The sequence below is a fragment of the Prunus persica genome, chromosome G6 (assembly GCF_000346465.2).
Source record: "Prunus persica cultivar Lovell chromosome G6, Prunus_persica_NCBIv2, whole genome shotgun sequence".
Taxonomy (NCBI): Eukaryota; Viridiplantae; Streptophyta; class Magnoliopsida; order Rosales; family Rosaceae; genus Prunus; species Prunus persica.
In genome coordinates, this window is record NC_034014.1 from 4,257,381 (window position 1) to 4,276,807 (window position 19,427).

The 19,427-nt window shown below is 38.6% G+C and overlaps 5 protein-coding genes across 5 annotated transcripts; 3 read left to right on the forward strand and 2 right to left on the reverse strand.

Annotated features, from left to right (window-relative positions):
• Positions 382-4,225, reverse strand: LOC18772568 (laccase-4). Its single transcript, XM_007207034.2, has 6 exons — positions 4,019-4,225; positions 2,687-2,838; positions 2,312-2,556; positions 2,097-2,225; positions 976-1,899; positions 382-797 (listed from the first exon to the last, which is right to left on the reverse strand). The coding sequence occupies exons 1-6, from the start codon at positions 4,112-4,114 to the stop codon at positions 667-669; spliced, it is 1,677 nt and encodes a 558-aa protein (XP_007207096.1). The 5' UTR covers positions 4,115-4,225; the 3' UTR covers positions 382-666.
• Positions 9,615-12,650, forward strand: LOC18775077 (protein NRT1/ PTR FAMILY 8.2). The gene is made up of 5 exons (XM_007208230.2): positions 9,615-9,765; positions 9,897-10,130; positions 10,225-10,442; positions 10,726-11,282; positions 11,585-12,650. The coding sequence occupies exons 2-5, from the start codon at positions 9,995-9,997 to the stop codon at positions 12,417-12,419; spliced, it is 1,746 nt and encodes a 581-aa protein (XP_007208292.1). The 5' UTR covers positions 9,615-9,765; positions 9,897-9,994; the 3' UTR covers positions 12,420-12,650.
• LOC18775174 lies at positions 12,759-13,997 on the forward strand. The gene is made up of 2 exons (XM_007205979.2): positions 12,759-13,175; positions 13,333-13,997. Exons 1-2 carry the CDS (start codon positions 13,142-13,144, stop codon positions 13,791-13,793), a joined length of 495 nt encoding a protein of 164 aa, XP_007206041.1. The 5' UTR covers positions 12,759-13,141; the 3' UTR covers positions 13,794-13,997.
• Positions 14,100-16,188, reverse strand: LOC18772967 (UPF0503 protein At3g09070, chloroplastic). Its single transcript, XM_007207307.2, has one exon. It carries the CDS (start codon positions 15,932-15,934, stop codon positions 14,426-14,428), a length of 1,509 nt encoding a protein of 502 aa, XP_007207369.1. The 5' UTR covers positions 15,935-16,188; the 3' UTR covers positions 14,100-14,425.
• Positions 17,979-19,413, forward strand: LOC18774267. The gene is made up of 3 exons (XM_007208574.2): positions 17,979-18,236; positions 18,435-18,575; positions 19,097-19,413. Exons 1-3 carry the CDS (start codon positions 18,015-18,017, stop codon positions 19,238-19,240), a joined length of 507 nt encoding a protein of 168 aa, XP_007208636.2. The 5' UTR covers positions 17,979-18,014; the 3' UTR covers positions 19,241-19,413.

Genomic DNA, 19,427 nt, shown 5'->3' on the forward strand with positions numbered 1-19,427 from the left:
ATTTTTAAGATAATTCTTTTTAACAGTATTTTAAGATAATTCTAGTTTTTTCTTTTCTTTTCTTTTACATTAGAAATTTATTATATTTTTAGTCTATGTAAAACATTATTTAAAATGCCTTAAAAAATAACTCACATAGATTATAGGATACATTTTAATTAAAGTTACATATTCTTTATTTATGTTATTCTTAAATTATATTACCAGACACGTTTTCACTATTTTTATTTTCTGAATTTGTTTTCCAACTAATCTACTAGAAGCATTCTCGAATCCAGAATATACAAATTTGTTTTCTCATTTTCATTCTCTGAAAATATTTTCGAAAAACATTCTTCGACAACAGACGGGCCCTTATTGTTTTTGTGTTGTTAGTACCAATTGAAGTGAAAACATATTGTATTATAAAAAATAAAAATAAAATCATCTTTCAGAACAAAAATCCTTTGTTGCTTCCATTAGTAGCATATCACATTTACATAGACATATATCTCTGCAAGAAAAAGATATATGGCCCAGCAAGCTAATCTTATAAAGAAGCCCAATTCCCTTTTATTCACATGTAGAGCAGCTTTCCCTTTAGCTTTGCTCCAAAGAATTCTTCCCATTAGCTCTTGTTCCTTGTATTGCTATGAGTTGAGAATTGAGTTGGCAAACAATTTAAAGCTAACACTTGGGAAGGTCGCTTGGAGGTGGTAGAACAGATTCATTTGGGCCTTTGCCATTGTCCACCACAAATGCCATTTTAAGCCCCCATGTTGTGTGCACTTCAAGATGACAATGCATAAACCAAACTCCTGCATACATATAAAAGGAAAAATATGGTTATATTGGAAACTTTCTTCCGTAATAGACATGTTATGTTGTCAAATTCTCAATTAATAGATATAACATTTAGTTCGAATGTATGATTAGATTCAGCCTGACAATATAATAAGTTATATATTTCATAAGAGGAAATTTGTCATGGTTTACCTGGATTATCAGCCCTGAATCTAATAGCAGTCCATCCACCAGATGGCACTCCTATTGTGTTCCTCTCAACAGGGTCAATAAGATTAAATCTTTTTGGATCTGTCTTTGGGTTGAAATTCCCCAATCCCCTCCCAACCTCAAAGAAATTAAACCCATGAAGATGAACTGGATGGTTTTCAGGGGCAATCATCCCAGTGTCTTGCAACACAAGCTGCACTGTAGAGTTATAAGCAAGTCTATAAAGCCTAGTCCCCTTCATGGTCTGCATATTCGTCGGCTGTGGGCCCGTATAATTATAAGGATTCAAAGGGTTTCCGGGAAAATCATCGGTAAAAACTCCACTTATGTTGAAGAAATGTGCTTGAAGAAGTGAGATTTTGGGCATCACAAATGTGACATTATTGATATCTGCCACCACTCTGTTGCCATTGGCACATGAAGCACAAGTGTGAAGGCCAAGGCCAACAGTGAACAAAAGAGAGTGGTCAATTTTCAATGGAACCCTAGCAGGAAACTTGACTGAATTCAGGCTTCTGAGGGAATTTGTAAACTTTGTTGCAACTAGTGTGGCATTTTGAGGAGGTGGGGCTGTGAGGGTGGTCCTAGTGCTTTCGGGGGTGCCCGTATAGTGCAAAGTAGCAGTGGCAGTTTTGTTGTCTACAAGGATGGTTGGATTGTCCATGAAAGGTGAGGCTGCAACCAAGTACTTGCCTGTGCCATGGTTGGTTGATAGAAGAACGTTTGTGGTCTGCCCTGGGGCTATCAGAACGGTGTCAGTTTTGAAGGGTTTTGTGTACACAGCATCAACCTCAACCACGGTTAGTTTGTGGTTGGCTATCTTGAAGAAGAGCTCTTCATTGAGCGCAGCATTGATGATTCTTAGCATGTATGTCTTGCCAGGTCTTACTGGTAATTTAAACCCTCCTGCACGTATGCACATCATGTTTAAATTTGGTGATAATTGATCAAAATAGTGTAGATGGCTAGAGTGATACGAGGGAGACTATACAATGTGACAGTTGATGTGTCAGTTACTTAGTGAGATTAATTGATCCGCATCATCAACTGTCACATTATATGATTAACTAATATGGCATTCTCGTACACGTATGTGTATTTACCTTGTGAAGAGCAGGTAGATAGAGGGCCCGAATGACCATTAATTGTGTGAGCATCAGAGACATTCGGGGCTGAGCCAGATTTCAAAGCCTGATTAATAACAGATTCCACATCTGATTTCCACCATTCACCTACAAGTTTACAATAATCATAAGCAATCTTACAATACTTGATGGATTATGAGAAATATGAAAGGGTACTTGGATCATGGGGGCACCTAAGATTACAACAACTTCTTTTTGGGGTGCAGGAAATGGGTATGGGACCCCAAGCTTGGGTAAGATGACCAAGGCGCCATGGAGTGTGGCCCTGAGCCACAGGATGTGTGCATGCCACCAAAGTGTGCCCCTTTGCCCAGTGATGGTGAAGTTGTACACATAGTTTTGACCGGGTTGAATTGGACATTGGGTTATGTATGCCGGCCCATCAGCCCAACCCGTCCGCAGTTGTCGGATTCCATGCCTTTTTACGGAAATATTATTATTAGTAATAAGAAATTAAATACTGAAAAATATAATAATACAAAGTAATGACGATTATTAACAATTGAAAACTCATATTTATGTATAGGAGTGAAAGTTGGAGACATTACCAATGGATGCTAACATTGTATTTGACGTGGTTGACCACCTTGATCAGCACTGTGTCATCTTCCCTAGCATATATGGTGGGCCCAGGGTACCTTCCATTGACTGTGACAATGGGCTTGCTTGAACATAATCTTGAGGTTTTCTTTTGCACCACCTACGAAACCCACACATGTTTTCATCAAGTCAAAACTGTAACAACACTCTCACAAGTTTGGTGGCTTCCTCAACCACACCCCACACCCCACACCCCTCACGCTTTGCTGTTTGATTAAGTTTTGCTTATTTATATATAACAAGCCAATCTGAGAGACAACCAATTTTATCTATCTTCAACTTTTTTCAAAATCTTTAGATGTTGACGACTTGAATGGTTGAACACTTGGTTGCTGTGTCTGGGTGAGAGACAAGCTGAGTTTAGGCAAGTTTTTATCAACATCAAGAATAATTAAGAAAAGCAAATGACGCACTAGTGTAGTAGTTAAAAACAATTGCTCTCTCATGTAAAGCTCTGGGTTCGAGTCTTAATATTTGTGTAGTGTGTGTATGTGTGAGTTTAGTATATTATCGCCAATTTCAATATGAAATGTTCTTAAAAAAAAAAAAAAAAAAAAAAAGAAACGAGAAAATAATAAATGATGTAGTTGTCCAGAATTAGAGTTCAATTTTGTACGTTGGCTAGTCACCTCAACTTAATTACTTAATTAAGCTGGGATTGGATTAATATTTAGCAAGAAAGAAAGAGACAAAAACATGCATATATACGATAAGAGCAGCATGCAAGCATGTAATTAATTATTAAGAGAGGCCAACCGTGTTGCTCCCTGTAGAAGCCTTAATTTTCTTGTGCAAGTGGCTTATGGATAATGTAATATAATTATGATCAATACAAAAACTTATCATTTAAAACTCGCAAAAAAGGCATAAGCTTTCCCTAATGTTGCTGTTGCTCAAACATCAGTTTAGAGTAACTCATAGTTAAGAATGACATAAACCATACCCAGCAAACTAGACGCATGTAGACAACCTTCTGCATGTCCTGCTAGCATGCATGTATATATTGGATGAAATAAACCATTTCAAATCTCACCCCGTATGCATTCAATGTGTTACATATATACAAGACAGCATCATGAATATTCAATAATAAAGCATTTATCTTTGCACTCGAGAACTCTTGCCGGCCATCTTCTTAGCTATATTAGTCATTAGATGTCTTAACCCTATGTCAATGAAAGAATAAGGCTGCAGGGTGGCATCTAGCTACAGTTTACTCTAAAATAGATGCAAAACAAGGGGATTGACATAATTAACTCAAAAATTAATGTTATACTTACATTGAACTTGTAATGTCGAACCATGCATTCCACTGATGCTGGAAACAACAAACAAGCCACCAAAACCAAGGCACGAATCACACGCACCATCTCCATTTTTCTCTCTCTTGATCCTTATAGCTCTCTCTCTCTCTCTCTCTCTCTCTGAGACCCTCAGTGTTTTTTTTGGTGTTCTATGTCGTAGTGCTGTGCTGCAAAAGAAGCTATTGACCAAGCCAAATTTATAAAGAGATAAAAACTACGTAGTGCTGTGCTGCTGCCATGTCGTTTTTGCGTAGTTTGGTAGATGAAGGGATACTTGAGAATGAAGCTCTGCATATAAATAAAAAACTTGTTTATACGTACCGCAGCAGGCCAGAAACTTATTTGATCTTAATTATCTTGTGTCTCACGCAAAGTAGTTATCTGTCAACTAAAACACTAGGTTTGATTTGAAGCCAGTGTATAAGGTTGATGTCAATTTCTTTAATTGGGCTGGGTGGTCAGATCAGATCAGCCACTGCATGGTTTGGTGGCCGTATTGGGTAAAGTACACCCAAACCCCAGCTAACTAACAAAAAAGTTGCTATCGATTTACTTTTCCAACCATGGAAGCTCTCCAAGGTCAAGGAGATGACATACACAACAAGGCACTGGCTCAACAGAATCACCCACTTGATTATTCCTTTTGTTTTTTGTTTTTGTTTTTTGGGTTTGTTTTATATTGTTATTGACTAATTACATCTACATATTATATTCACTTGCATTAAGTTCGTGGCAGAATATAACAGAGAAGGCTTCAACAAAAAGTGGTATAGACCAAAAGTCATTATTACTCTAAAAAGGAACTTAATTTGTCCGATCATCAGCTGATCTATTCCATTTTTAGGTAGAAGCGATATTCTGAACTACAAGGGAAGATGGTTTCTTTTACACACATAAAATTATGATGTCAGGGAATTCGAACCTAAGACTTCTGGTCTGCAAGTCTCCATTTTTCACTGGTCATCAACAAGATTTTGAGATTTGAACTTGAATCATCATCTGCCAAAACGGAGACTGGATATAACATTTGGACTACCAAAATGGAGGTTTGAATATCGAGCACACTTTTTAGGCTTTTCCGAATCGATAACAAATTGATTCGTTGGTTGTATTTCTAATTTGATGTGTTTAAACAAATTAATTAGGATGATCTTTCGTTACGAGCATAACTAATTAAAGATGGTACTTTAATATGGAAATTTTTTCCATATCCATTTTATAATTGGTGAAGAACGTGTGTTTGAATGTGGTGGGTGGACGATAGATACATAAAGGATGTTAACACGAACCAATTTTTTTATAGTTGAGCGATGGTTGTCTTTGGATTGCCAAATCGACCGGAAAGGTTTGCTTTCTGAAAGCTAAAGATTAGAGAGGGGTTGGTAACAGCTCATCTAACCTTGCATGAGTTAATTACACACATGAAATTAATTCATATATGTCTTGTCATTTCCCAGTTTGGTCTAGTGTTTCATTTTCTTTCGTTTTTTCTTTCTTTTTGATAAAATCTTTGGTATAACAATTGTATGAGGTCGACATGCTATCGTGATACGATAAATTAATAAGAGAGTTTCTATTGACATTCCAAAAAGATTATTTTGCACTCCTCTCGTATCTTCATTAATCGGCCACCATCGCGAAATGGAAGTAAAACATGGAATTTAAAGTTCTAAAACATGCATTTTTGGGTTTTTTTTCTTTTCCTTTTCATTCAGTCTTCTATCAATTCAACTACCATTGTGAAATATATAATATTCAAACAATGCAAATATCTCTATTGACTGATTAATCAAATATCAACGTCTCTGTGGCTCTTTGTTATATTGTTAGACTGGCCCAGATCGATATTATCTATCAAAACAGATCAAACCCATATTTTGAAGGCCATAGTTTGGATCAAAACTTTTAAGCCCAACCTATTTCAGAACTTGGAATATGCAGGCATCAAACCAATGTTCGCTTGCTCAGTCAGAACTTGGCCGCACAATTTGTATCATTTTTTCTTTCAACAACTTATCATGTGACATTAAGGTCTTATTTTTATTTTCTATAAAATGATATTTTAAATTATTCTAATGTACGGGGAGAATAATTAAACTCGAGTGCAACATAGCGAGTATAATATCTCTTAATCAGTTGACCTAACTCACATTTGTCATGTGACACTAAATTTGACTTTCACACTAAAATATATGGAAACAAAACATAAAGAATTCGAAGGAACGATAACTGCATTTGGACTTCATTTTCTTTAAAACAACATTGTTTCGAAGTATTTTTCTGGTAAAGTAGCAAGGTAGGTAGGTCAGAGCTGCCCTGAAGGCTCTCAGAACAAATTCTCAGTGTTTTTCTTTGAAATTACAATTTGCCTAAACTGAGGATCTACAGCTTTCTGGTGCGCCCCTGATCTGTCCAAGAACCAAAGGGTGTGTGTTTCACATTAACAAAGAGGGTGACTTTGTACAGTCGGCTGCAACCTAGCATTTGTCAAATGAATGGTTTTGTAGGAGCCAGCAATTTTGCGAAATATGTACAATTTCCTTTTATGTACATATGGTTGGCTCCTTGACCAAGAGAAATTAAAGACAAATGAGAGATCGATGAAGCATAATCTGCTGACTTTGGTTAAGCCAGAAGCCAGAAGTTTTTGTGGGTTCTTGAGTTGAGAAGGTAGCCTCTATCCTGGCCCTTTTTCTGTACAGCAACACAAGCACACTTGCTATTTTCAATCAAATAATCTGCTGTGTCTATGGCTTTGTTAGTCGTCCCTCGCCCGGCTCCAGGCCACGTATATGTTCTGGTTTCATAGGAGCAAACCAAAGAATTAATTAGCAAATAATATAGCTAGCTGAATAATCTGTTTTCACATATACTACATCTCAACAGCACTGTTAATTTGACCTAAAACAAAAAATTTTAAAAAGTTTGATGGCACTTTAATTTCTTAGAAGTAGACAAAAGACATGTTTAGGGTATATTAGTGAATCGCATCATGTGACAAGTGAGAATTCAGTTATTACGTCAAGTACTTTGTATTATATAACTTGATACATCGCTTATCACGTAATATGGATGATAAGACATTGTAACAACTAGAACATGTAACATGTACAAGAAAACTCACCCTAGGATTTCGATAGAAATTCTCCGCCGTTGCCCTATAATTATGATATCAATCCCAAGAGCATCGCTTTGATGTAGGATAGTGTTGGCTTTGTCCTTGCCATCTTCCATTCCCATCCTCTCCGCACGCACACTCAGCTTTGGCTTAACACGCTTGCATGCATTCTTCATTTCTTTAAGAAAATCCACGCCCTCGTCTGCGTTGATCCCTTCCAAGGACATGGTGGCTATGGCCGTGGAGGCAATGCTAGGTATTTTGAGCAGCGTCGTGAATGTGTTTCGCCACGTGTTTTGGTTCTCGACAAAGAAGAGGATTAATTCATCGTGTTCGAGCACTACATGAGCGAGCGCATATTGAAGCGCGCTCGCTGACTCTCGGGTTGGATCCGCCACCACCATTACTCGCCGTGCAGGCGTGGTTGCTTGGCCTTCCATTGGCTGATGTACGGCTGTAATTGTGGGGGTAGCTGCCACCACACTACCCAATGTTGTCCCCCCCAAAAAAAAAAAGAAGAAAAAGAAATTTTTTTAAAGGGTTATGAATGTGCAAGAGGGTAGGGAAGAAGTGGCATGTAATAGGAGGGGGTAATTTTTGTTGTGTAATTTATGAAGAAGGATGAGTATATTGACAACTTTTAGTGATGCACAATTTTTTTTTTTTTTCTTTTAGGTCATCAGTGATTCACGAATTAGGTAGAGATTCTTCGGCATGCCATTATTAGGGGAAGATGGCAGACTTAATGTCCTTGAGAACCGGTCAAATGATTGTCATTAGATTAGATGTTAATCCAAATAGAATTGCGTACGATTAATACACCAATTATAGCTTCGAGCAAAAAAAAAAAAAAAAAAGGTAAGAAGAAAATAAGGACTGATACACAACAAAATTACAAAGTAAACCCACGGGTACAATCCGGAGCAATAGCTGTGAGTGAGTATGTTTAGTCTTGTCCAGGTGTAAAAGAGCGAGCACACTGCTTTGATCAACTGGCGTAATCTATTTTGGCCGCTTGAATGGAGCCGTTGGTTTTTGAGTTAAGCTAATATCGGAGTCTGCAAGCTATGCTGAAATAGAAAGGTGGAAATGGGACAGGCTAAGCCCTTCCAAAATCCTTTGTACAATTGAACATCACTTTCTCTCTGCCCTTTTGTGTTTGTCAGTTCCAACTAGATCAACGCACAGAAGTCGGCTATGATTTTGGTTCACACTTGACTTGGAAATCTGATATGTATTTTATTTTTATTATCAGAATATATTTTTAGTTTGAAAGGTCAAGTGCTTTTAAAGTATGGTTTTTGTGGAAGCCAACGTTACGGAGTAGTAAACCATATGAATTGACAGGTTGATATAAGCATAGTTTGATACGTTAAGTTTCTTCTGCAGAAACATAAATTATATTATAAATTAAATATTAAAGCTGTCTCATATAACCATGAAGAACATCAAGAACAGAAGGCAGACATTTTAGAATGCCTAATCTTATTATCTACTACCCATGATTATTTGTAATGATTCACACTTTCCTGGGATCACAAAAACAATTTGCATGTAGATATTGGAACATACTTTTGACTTTTTGTAAGCTCTTTTTTCCATATTCTAAGCATATCCTAAAGCTAATCATGCTTATGATGTGAATGCATATATTTTATGACTAAAGTCATAAAGCCAGCCACGTATTCTAACGCATTAATATTGGAAAACTTTCTCCTATTTACTAACCCGTGTGAGTATTGAAATTATTATGATTCTTAATATTTTATATATTTATTAAGCATATATGAAATCAAAAAGTAAGTAGATTTGATATTAAAATATGTAACTTAATATCTGTAAAAATCAGAAATTAGATTGATTAGAGAAATAATTGATCCAATTATAATTCACTCTCTCTCATTTTCATTACTTTCCCTATGGTAGGTCCATAAAAATGCCATACAGATCTTTCAGCTGATTACTCAAGTGAGATTCAATTTATTATTTTAGATATGTATTTTATAGCATGAGCTATACTCAGTATAATCGTGTGACATACGAGGAGAAAGATTATAAATCATAAATTTCCAAGTACTTAATTATGAAGTCCGTTCTAAATTAACAATCATCCTTTTATTTTTCTTGATCAATAAAAAAACTCTTACAATATTAATAAAAGAAATATTAATAGACTAGTCACAACTGAATGCGATTGGGTACATGTACAAGTCGATATTCACATACTGTATTCTCAAACGGCTGTCGAAGACTTGGAATATCCACCCATGCCGATTGCGTGACGACACGACGGAATCTGTCCTTAAGCGAAAGTTCAAATGTAATATTTTACATATTCTTGGCCACATACAGGAGGCATACAGTATTATAGGGCCCACACAGAAGACTTTGCTGAGTCTGCGAGACACTATAATTGAATTTGAAGTCAAAGCAAACTGGCAATTGCTAGTTTTATTTTCTCTATTGGCCTCTGGACCATCACAAAGCATTCTGCTTTAGCTTTTTCTTGCCCCAGTAATAACAAAGTTTACATTTTTAATATCCATCTGAAGCTGCAACTTCTGCCACTCTTGCGCCTCAGCCTGTGCATGCCTCTGGGCCTCTGGTATGAATTTGAATTTGAATTTGGGCAAAGAGTCTATCTAGTGTTTAAATTTCAATGCGCTCTCTCTCTCTCTCTCCTCTTGTGAAACAAATTTGATGATGCAGGTTTATAACTCGCTTTGTTTAATGCAGTTGCTGGGTTTCTAGCTGATTCGAGAGAGTCTATACTGTTTGATTGAATTTTGGGTATATCCCCAAAAAGGGCAAAGAGCACATACAGTCTGAAAGCCATGGCAGAAGATGATGTGCCCACCAAAGCAGCAGCAGCAGAAGATGTATACACCAAAGATGGGACTGTGGATTTTCATGGAAACCCAGCTAAGAGAAATGCCACAGGAACCTGGAAAGCCTGCCCTTTTATTCTAGGTACAGCAGCAACTCATGGAATTTGGTCCTGTAGATTATTGTAAGATACTAATTATCTATGTTTTTTTTTTTTTTGGGTTTAATTTGTGAATAGGGAATGAATGCTGTGAAAGATTGGCTTACTATGGGATGAGCTCTAATCTGGTGCTTTATTTCAAGACTCAACTACACCAAACCAGTGCTGTTGCTGCCAAAAATAACTCAAATTGGAGTGGAACATGCTACCTCACCCCCTTACTTGGAGCTTTTCTGGCTGATGCCTATTTGGGAAGATACAAGACTATTGCCTCCTTCTCAATCATCTATGTAATTGTAAGTTTCTTTACCTTCGTATTTATATATACATGAGCAGCTGAGGTCAACTTGATGAAGCAAAATGATTAACTTGAACACCCCATGGATGGGCATTTCATTCTGGGTATCTTTTATTTTGCTTATCCTAATTGATTCCCTATTAGCTTAATACAAGCTTAGAATCATAGCCAATGCCTTAATGTTTCTAAAAACATTACCTTGGTTGTTGACGTTTGTTTCTTGTTGGGTTTAATATTACTCTCTCAATAGACACTTACTGATTCTGTAATAATTTGCATAGGGGATGACACTTTTGACAATGTCAGCATCGGTCCCGGGACTGAAACCAACCTGTTCAGGAAAAGACAATTGCCATGCAAATGGTGGACAAACTGCAGCAACTTTCATAGCACTTTACCTAATAGCATTGGGGACTGGTGGGATTAAGCCTTGTGTCTCATCCTATGGAGCAGACCAGTTTGATGATGATGATGAGGTTGAAAAGAAACACAAGGGTTCTTTCTTCAATTGGTTCTATTTTTCCATTAATGTTGGTGCTTTGATTGCCAGCTCTGTGCTGGTGTGGATACAAGAAAATGTGGGTTGGGGATGGGGTTTCGGCGTTCCAGCCGTTGCCATGGCAATTGCTGTAGTGAGTTTCTTTTCAGGTTCTCGGTTATATAGGAATCAGAAGCCTGGAGGTAGCCCTCTGACACGCATAATTCAGGTGCTGGTGGCATCTGTGAGAAAATACAAGGTGAAAGTTCCCGAAGACAAGTCCCTTTTGTATGAGACTGCAGATGCAGAGTCTTCGTCCATCCAAGGAAGCCGCAAACTTGATCACACAAATGAATTTAGGTTAGTTTCTTATCTAAACTGAAAAAAGCTTGGATTATTTATAAAAGTTGATTTTCATAGGATAAGATTGGATGGCAAAGTAAATTCATGTAGCAGATACTAAATAGTTTTGCATATATAGGATCCATGTAAGCAGTCCCAATTCAGATTAAGGCCTAGTTGAGTTGAGTAATCAAACTATAAGATTGAGAATTCTTTTGTACAAATTGGTTTTGATTCTCTTGCAATAATTGCAATAATGATTGAGTAGTTTTACTTGCATTGTTGTTGCTGTTCTGTTGACCTGTAGTTTTACTGTCCAGGTTCTTTGACAAAGCAGCAGTGGAGGTACAATCCGACCATATAAAGGACTCAAAAGACCCATGGAGACTTAGTACAGTTACTCAAGTGGAGGAGCTAAAATCAATCATAAGGCTGCTTCCCATATGGGCAACTGGTATCATCTTTGCTGCTGTCTACAATCAGATGAGCAACTTTTTTGTGTTGCAAGGCAACCTTATGGATATTCGTGTGGGCCACTCTAGCTTCGAAATCCCAGCAGCATCTCTTTCCATCTTCGACACCCTTAGTGTCATTTTCTGGGTCCCAATATATGATCGAGTCCTTGTCCCAGTAGCTAGAAAATACACTGGTCACAAGAATGGCCTAACCACACTCCAGAGGATGGGGATTGGCCTCTTCATCTCCATATTTTCCATGATATGTGCTGCAGTTTTGGAACTCATCAGACTCAGAAGTGTTCGAGAGCATAACTATTATGAATACGAGCACATGCCCATGTCAGTTTTTTGGCAAGTACCTCAGTATTTCCTCATAGGAGCTGCAGAAGTTTTCACATTCATAGGACAGTCGGAGTTTTTCTATGATCAGGCACCTGATGCCATGAGGAGCTTGTGTTCTGCCCTCGCACTCTCCACAGTTGCACTAGGAAACTACTTCAACTCTATTCTTGTGACCATTGTTACCAAGACAACTACGAAGAACAAGAATCCTGGATGGATACCGAACAATTTGAATTACGGACACCTTGATTATTTCTTCTGGTTATTGGCAGTGCTGAGTGTTCTGAACCTAGGAGCATATCTCTTGATATCCAAGTGGTACACGTATAAAAAGACCGTCGGAACTCTGCGTTGATCGCTAAAGGGAGTGATACCACATAAGAAGTTGTTTTCTGCACTCACTCTGGTGTTTTTTAGCTTTTTTTACTTTGGTTGTTGAAACACTTGTGTATATATATAGTCTGTTTTAGGAGCATTGTGCTTGTGTATGCCATTCTGCTAAGAGACTACAATGATGAATGAGTCTAATATGATGGTGTGAAACTATCAATTAAGCAAGAATGATTAAGAAAGAAGTGAACCACAAGTTCCATCTTTGTCTTTGCTTCCCATTTATTTCCTTGTACAAACTGGCACTAAATACTTACCAAACTCTAAACTGACATCCATCTGAAAAAAAAAAAAAATAAAAAAAAAAAAATCCTCTTAAATTTATAATAAAATAATAAAATCATTTGAATAAAATAAGCATTATCCCCAAACATTTGGTGGAACTCACCCAATAAAATAAGCTTAAATATTTGGGATTTCTTTTATGTAAATGGATTACAACGCTGTCTCTGAACCCAGTTAATTTCATCTCTTTTTCTTATATGGGTTTCTTTCTTGGTGGGTCTGAAAATATAAACCCAAGCTCAGTTGTGACAAGTAAGCACTGAAGCCTAGCCCAAGTCTCTCTTGCCCTAGCCATTTGAGGCCCTTCATCTTCTAGCACGTGGAACTGCCAAGATATTAGTTTTGATTCAGAAGACGATTAGAGAAAAGAGATCGATTGTCCTCACTACTCTCTGATCGCAAATGATTCGCAAACGCTATCAGGATGTCAAAGCAGGTAATTATGTGCTACGAGAGGGCAAATAGCAAATCAAAGACAATAGTTTTCGCTCTTTGTGCTTCTGTTTTTGGTTTTTGCTACAACTCTCCAACTGTTTGATGAAATGCTTCAATGAAAAACCTTAAGCTTTTCTTCTTTTTTATTTACATTTCAGGGTACCAATTGGCCAAATCGTTGAACGCTCAGAAGTACTTGAAGAAGATAGGACTGGGCAAGGAAGACTACTACTTCTGGAAACAAATAGGCAAGGCTTTGCTATGCACATACACTCTTTTCGGCGTAGCGTGGCTCTACAACGAGAAATCACCACTCGGCTGGTGGACGCTGAAGCCTAAGCCCAAGGAAGAGAGGGAGCTGGCGCACCTGTACGAGCGTCGACAGTTCCCCTACCCGGGCGACGAAGAAGCCATGGAAGAGTTTGTTGCCAAGGGGGGAATGATCGGCACGACAATTGGCCCGAAAGGGTTCGTTGAGACGGACAAAGATGCGTTTAATTATCAGAAGGAGTTGCAGAATAAGAAGCTGGATCAGGAAGCTCAGAAGCTGTGGTTGAGGATGAAGAATGAGGTCATTCAGGAGCTTCAAGAGAAGGGCTACGTAGGTGACGCTGAGTGAGTGTAAGTTAGGATGGTAAGCTCTGGGTGCAAATTGTATGGTTATGCGAAGAGTTCATATGTTTGTGTGCAAAACCTTGTTCCTTTCGTTTCATGTTTTTACTTTAAAAATACAATTATCAAAAGTACTAGTGTCTTTCTTAGTTCCCAGTTCCTACATCGCCTTTGTTGGTTGGAATAGAAAAGCATACTATTTTGGATAAAAGCATTTTGTGTGCTTCCTCAAAAAGTGACTTGGGTTTTTCTATGCAACATTGATACGCTTCTTTCTAACAAAACTGCTACCAAGCAAAAGCGCTTCACAAAGAAATGCTCGAAACAAAGACACACTTGATCTACAAAATAAACATTCAACACAGCTACAAAATAAGGTGACAAACAAACGATTTCGAAGAAAAAAAGACTGAATTGTATTATTACAAGGCTCCTCAAATATCATAGGCAGCTACTTAAAAAGATTGTCAAAGGGAAACAGTTGTGGTTTTGATTATTGCCTTATTGGCAATTTGGCTTTGTTAGGAGAAACGTGTTAGGGAGAGGTATGCCCTCATACTAGAAGAAAATGCATTTATATATGGCTTTACAACATAACAAGACATCCATGGAAGAAGATGCGAATGCGATGAAGCACCTTTACAAGACATTCTTGGGCAGAGACTGTAAGTTGTTGCTGCTTGGCCTACTCTTTCCTGACTCACTCTTCCTGTAGCTCCTCAATGGCGTCAAGTAAAACCTCAACAATCCATGATCAAGATTGCTTGGCGAATACCGAGCACTCTTGTTCCTCTGCAGAGTCTTCAAACCATTGCTTTTGCTCTCGACACCAACGTCATTCACATTGCTGAACAAATCAACCATTTTGCACGAGTTCCTACAGCTAACGCTGTAACTCCGAATCAGCTTCTGGCTCACAGACCCACTGTTGGCTTCTCCATTGGCAACCCTCCTCAGCTTTTGCCAAGAATCCGCATTGTCTTCATCCACACATTTCTTTTCACTTCTCCTCTGCATCAAACCCCAAAAACTCCACTTCTTGTGCCGCCTATTCGGCTTTTGATGATCAACCCCATTGGTTGATTCCACAGCAGCATTTTTACAAACAGCTTCAACGCCAACCCCAACACCACCCTCCTCCTCCTCCTCCTCCTCCTCACACTCATCTTCAACAGATTTCAACTTCGAACCCGAACCCATCAGTTCCTTCTCTGTAATTAGCAACTTGGCGCCATAGAACAACTCTGTAGTCGCAGGGGACACTCTGGCATTTGTTACCAACTTCAACTCATCAACCTCCGCCGCCGATCGATCGAAGCTCCGCCGCCGCTGCGAACAGTAATAGTCTTTGGTTTGAGCTGACCCACCTGGGCTCCTCTCCAAGCTCTCTTCCACAACCGAAACCATCGGCGTCAGCCTCGGGTGGTGGGCTCTTGGACCCAAATACCCGTCCCACGAAGCCCGAGGCTCGTCAAGCGACATTCGACCCGGAACCGGATCCGTATCGCACGATCTTCTCCCCAATGCGTACTCTCCAACCTCCGACTGGGTTTCCCTCCGCTTCTGGCACACGAAACCCTCGTTCTCCGCCTTCTTCGTCTTCTGCTTCCGCCGCCATTGCCTCACCTTCTTGCTCAAAACCGACGCCGTTCCCCAAAATGTCCCTGCGATTTCCTTCAAATCCCGACCCGCACCCTTCTTCCTCTCCCACTCGAGATCTATCAGCTCCTTCATCGTCTTGAACTCCGCATCCGAATCCAAAACCCTAGCTTCGTCTCCACTATCATTTTTCTCCTCTTCTCCTCTCAGTTCGACCTCAAACTTTCTGGGCAGGCCTTTGCGGTCGTCGTCGATGTTGAAGAGCTCCGACAGAGTGTTCCGAGCCCGAACGTCGCAGGACTTGCGCCGGGTCGGGTCGGGGGCGTTGGCCGATGAAGACTCAGGTCTCTGGCCGGAGCATGACTTGCTGCGCCGGAGCTCGGACCCGGAATGGGGGTTCCGGGTCGGTGGTTGGGGGTGAGCGGCAGCGGCGGCGGAGTCGAGGCCGGCCAGGCGTTCACTGAGGCAGGGGGCGCAGAAGCCGGTGATGGGTTTGGTAGGGTGGCGGAGACAGGTGGACAGGCGGTGAGTTTGGCGGTATAGGGTCATGGCTTTTTTAGGGTTGCAGATGTGGGGTGGTGGTGGAGAGTGACAGTGGGTGCATGGTAGAAGAAGAAGGAAGTGGGTACTCAGAGAGAGAGAGAGAGAGCGGTTGAAGTTGTGGTCGGAATGGGAAATTGACAAAAAAGGAAACCCCAGATAAACCCCCTTTTTGGGATTTTATGGTTGTTTTGTTGCATCCATGAATTTCTATTTTCCGGAGATGCAGTGCAGCAGGATCTATATTTCTTTCAAGGACACAAAAAAAAAGAATCCTATGCAAAGGAATTTATGGCCTTTTTTACAGCTCAAATATAATTAAAATGTTATTTAATAGAACACTTACAAAAAAATTTACAGAAAAAAATGGACTCTTATTTATTGTAAAAATGAAAAATACTTAGCTTCTAACATGGAAGCTTGCGCACAAATTCAATATTGATATGTGTACATACTTTTGATGAGTTAATTTTGTGTTTTAACAATAAGTACTTTTATATGAATTGTGCTGCCGTAATTTGTAAGAAGTAAGGAGAAATGATTCCGTATTCGGATAAAAACTTCGCATGCTCTCACATTATCTTAATAATTCTTTGTTTATAGACACATCAGTTTGTTCATGGTTATTGGTAAATGGTAAGTGATTTTGATAGGAAGTTAAACCATCGCCTTGTTCATGATTATCTTCTCAAATGAAACTTGCTATTGAATCTTGGGCATTGCTTGGAGCAGAAGAAGAGCAAGCAAAGATAAGAGTGTGAAGATGAAGGAAAGCAACAATTTTTAGGCCCACAGTAAGCCCACGATATCAGTGCACTGCACACTTTCTTGGATTTTGGTTTCTTTGCAAAATGACTATAATAGGCCACAAATGCCAAATCCAACCTCTTCCTTGTGGACGTGCGCACAAACTTTAGGTCAACTCCACTAGGGACACCACCATTGGCATAGAAATACACAATAATGTAGCATTCCCAAACAATGTGCTTTAAAATACAAAAACCGATCTGGGAAATAAGAGCCCAAGAATCTTTGATTTACTAGTATATTCATTCTTGAAATACTTGCTCAATGTTTGTCTTCAACTTTCACGTTTAAAAATGAAATTACCAGAAGGCTTCGAGCTAATGGTATTTCTAAAAGTAATGACATGTTTACAAAAAGTGAAGAATCGAGGAACTTACGAACATATTAACGACTTTTCTTAATTAATTTAAGGGCTAGTTTGACATTATTGTGTTGTGAAAATAATCGATGTGAGATAAAGCAGTATGGTGTTTGGTAAACTTTTTGTTAAAAGTGTTGTTGGTACTGATTTCCGCATAATTATTAAATTCAGCGCCTCTTTAAAACTGATTTCTTTATAATCAGAAAATGAAAGTATCTTATTAACTGTTTTCCCTTATAGCTTTATATCACAACAATTTTTAACAATAAGTGATTTTCTCATAGTTCACTAAACGGGTTGAGCTTCCCAAAATTAAAAAAAATCACTTATCACCCCAAATAAGAAATGTCAAACACGCATTAATTCCTAATTTTTAAAGTATTTGATTAAGTATTGTAATGTGGAATCTACATACTTTTTGATTTTGCATAAAGATTAGGAATCAAAATAATTCTAATATTCATATTTTAATAAAACATAGAATGTATGGATTATGAATAATTCCAATAATCATCCTAATTCATTCCCTATAAGTAAACATGACATGATGTAATATAAACAACAATTTTGAATACATTAGCTATGTGATTCACATAATGTAATTCTAATTTTTTATTATTTATAAATAAGTGGAAACTTGGTCTATAATATGTATCTAGGTTCACTATTTAGGGTTTCAAGTTTAATGTTTAGATATTGCGAATCGCACAAGTATTATATGAGTAGACTTATAATTCCACATCAACATGACACGTTGTGTTATCATTACACCAGAAAATTACTCGATTTTCCGTTGGCATATGTATGCCCATCATAAGCGTAAGTGGGCCGACAAATCGGCCCAGTATTACTAAAATCGGCCCCACCACGCTATTTTGGTTTCAACGGTTTTAGCCACTTCCCTCAAACTCATCCCCTGAAATGGATCAGAATGAAGGAGGAAAACCCAGTATGGAGAAGGCCAAGAGGTCTCTGGAGCTGACCGACGACGAGTCAGAGGCCGTGTCCAGGCTCGCCGTTCCGCCTCACCGAGCCGGCGCCGGTCCGAGCTTCTACGAGTATTTCGCTCTCAGAGGCATCCAAGTCGACCGAGTGGAACCGCGACTCGTCGTCTGTACTTTCAAAGTCCCTCCCCACCTCAGCGTAAGTCATCTAAACCCGCTCATTCGTTTGGTTACAAGCAAAATTTTCCATAATTATATCGAAATTAAAATTTGTTTCTTCATAATTTCATTAGTAAGAGTATCAAAATAGGTTCTTTAACTTACAAATTTGGGTAATTTTGGCTACAATTGAACTATTTTTTATGTGGTTGAGTGGTTCGTGTGTTTATTTTTGCAGGATAGAAGTGGAAGGTTGGCTAATGGTGCAATTGCAAACCTTGTTGATGAAGTGGGTGGTGCCGTTGTTCATGTTGAGGGCCTCCCTATGAACGTTTCAGTGGATATGTGCATCTCTTATATGTCAACTGCGAAGCTTCATGTAAGCAACCTTGACACTCAGCTATCCCATTTTTCGTTGACATATATGCTTTACATAGCTGCCTTTCAATTGGTCATACATCCATGTATGTGTCCAATTTGTTGGACTTTCTTGAATGGATTTTTGCTACAATTTGTTAAGGCTTGTTTCCGAGTTTTGCTACTATTTTGTGCTTCCATTGGTGGTTTTTACCTCTCTTGTCGTATGTGTGTGGTATACGATTTCAATCGTGCTTATGTTCAATTTAACAGAATTTCTTGAATGTCACCATTGTTTGTTGCTAATGCTTGAAGTTATGTGCCCAAAAATCTTAAAGGAACTTGTCTTGTATAGAACCCCAACTTTGCCACTGTTTTCTATTTGCCTGAAATATTTTCTTTCCTGGTTTTATTTGCAAAATTTGGCTTCTACAATGATGACCAATTTACTTTACCGTACTTGTCATATGTGTGTGCGTTATCCGATTTGCATTTTGATGTTTCTGGCTATAATGTATGTTCTCTCCTGGTGTCAAATTGCAGGATGAATTAGAGATCACCTCAAGGGTGTTAGGACAAAGAGGGGGTTATTCAGGAACGATAGTGCTTATGAGAAACAAGGTAACTGGGGAGGTTATTGCTGAAGGTCGACATTCATTGTTTGGTAGACATGCTAGCAAACTATGAGTCCTTCACTTTAGCATGTAGTACTATGTATATATATGAACTATATATGGAGGGAACTCCTTGAGGCATAGGTTGAATAAAACTTTCTTCTTGTAATTAATTGTTTTTCATATTGAATAAAGATTGAGAATCTTGGCAATAAAGTTATTCAGGTATAATGTTATGGACCAACATACATGGTGCAGTT

Coding starts and splice junctions, on each gene's coding strand:
- LOC18775077 (XM_007208230.2), top strand. CDS start 9,995: ATGGCAGAAGATGATGTGCCCACCAAAGCAGCAGCAGCAGAAGATGTA. Junction 10,131..10,224: donor AGCCTGCCCTTTTATTCTAG/GTACAGCAGCAA, acceptor ATTTGTGAATAG/GGAATGAATGCTGTGAAAGA. Junction 10,443..10,725: donor TCTCAATCATCTATGTAATT/GTAAGTTTCTTT, acceptor TAATTTGCATAG/GGGATGACACTTTTGACAAT.
- LOC18774267 (XM_007208574.2), top strand. CDS start 18,015: ATGGATCAGAATGAAGGAGGAAAACCCAGTATGGAGAAGGCCAAGAGG. Junction 18,237..18,434: donor AAGTCCCTCCCCACCTCAGC/GTAAGTCATCTA, acceptor TTATTTTTGCAG/GATAGAAGTGGAAGGTTGGC. Junction 18,576..19,096: donor TGTCAACTGCGAAGCTTCAT/GTAAGCAACCTT, acceptor GTCAAATTGCAG/GATGAATTAGAGATCACCTC.
- LOC18775174 (XM_007205979.2), top strand. CDS start 13,142: ATGATTCGCAAACGCTATCAGGATGTCAAAGCAG. Junction 13,176..13,332: donor CTATCAGGATGTCAAAGCAG/GTAATTATGTGC, acceptor TTTACATTTCAG/GGTACCAATTGGCCAAATCG.
- LOC18772568 (XM_007207034.2), bottom strand. CDS start 4,114: ATGGAGATGGTGCGTGTGATTCGTGCCTTGGTTTTGGTGGCTTGTTTG. Junction 2,226..2,311: donor AGAAGTTGTTGTAATCTTAG/GTGCCCCCATGA, acceptor GTAAACTTGTAG/GTGAATGGTGGAAATCAGAT. Junction 1,900..2,096: donor ATCTACCTGCTCTTCACAAG/GTAAATACACAT, acceptor GCATACGTGCAG/GAGGGTTTAAATTACCAGTA.
- LOC18772967 (XM_007207307.2), bottom strand. CDS start 15,934: ATGACCCTATACCGCCAAACTCACCGCCTGTCCACCTGTCTCCGCCAC.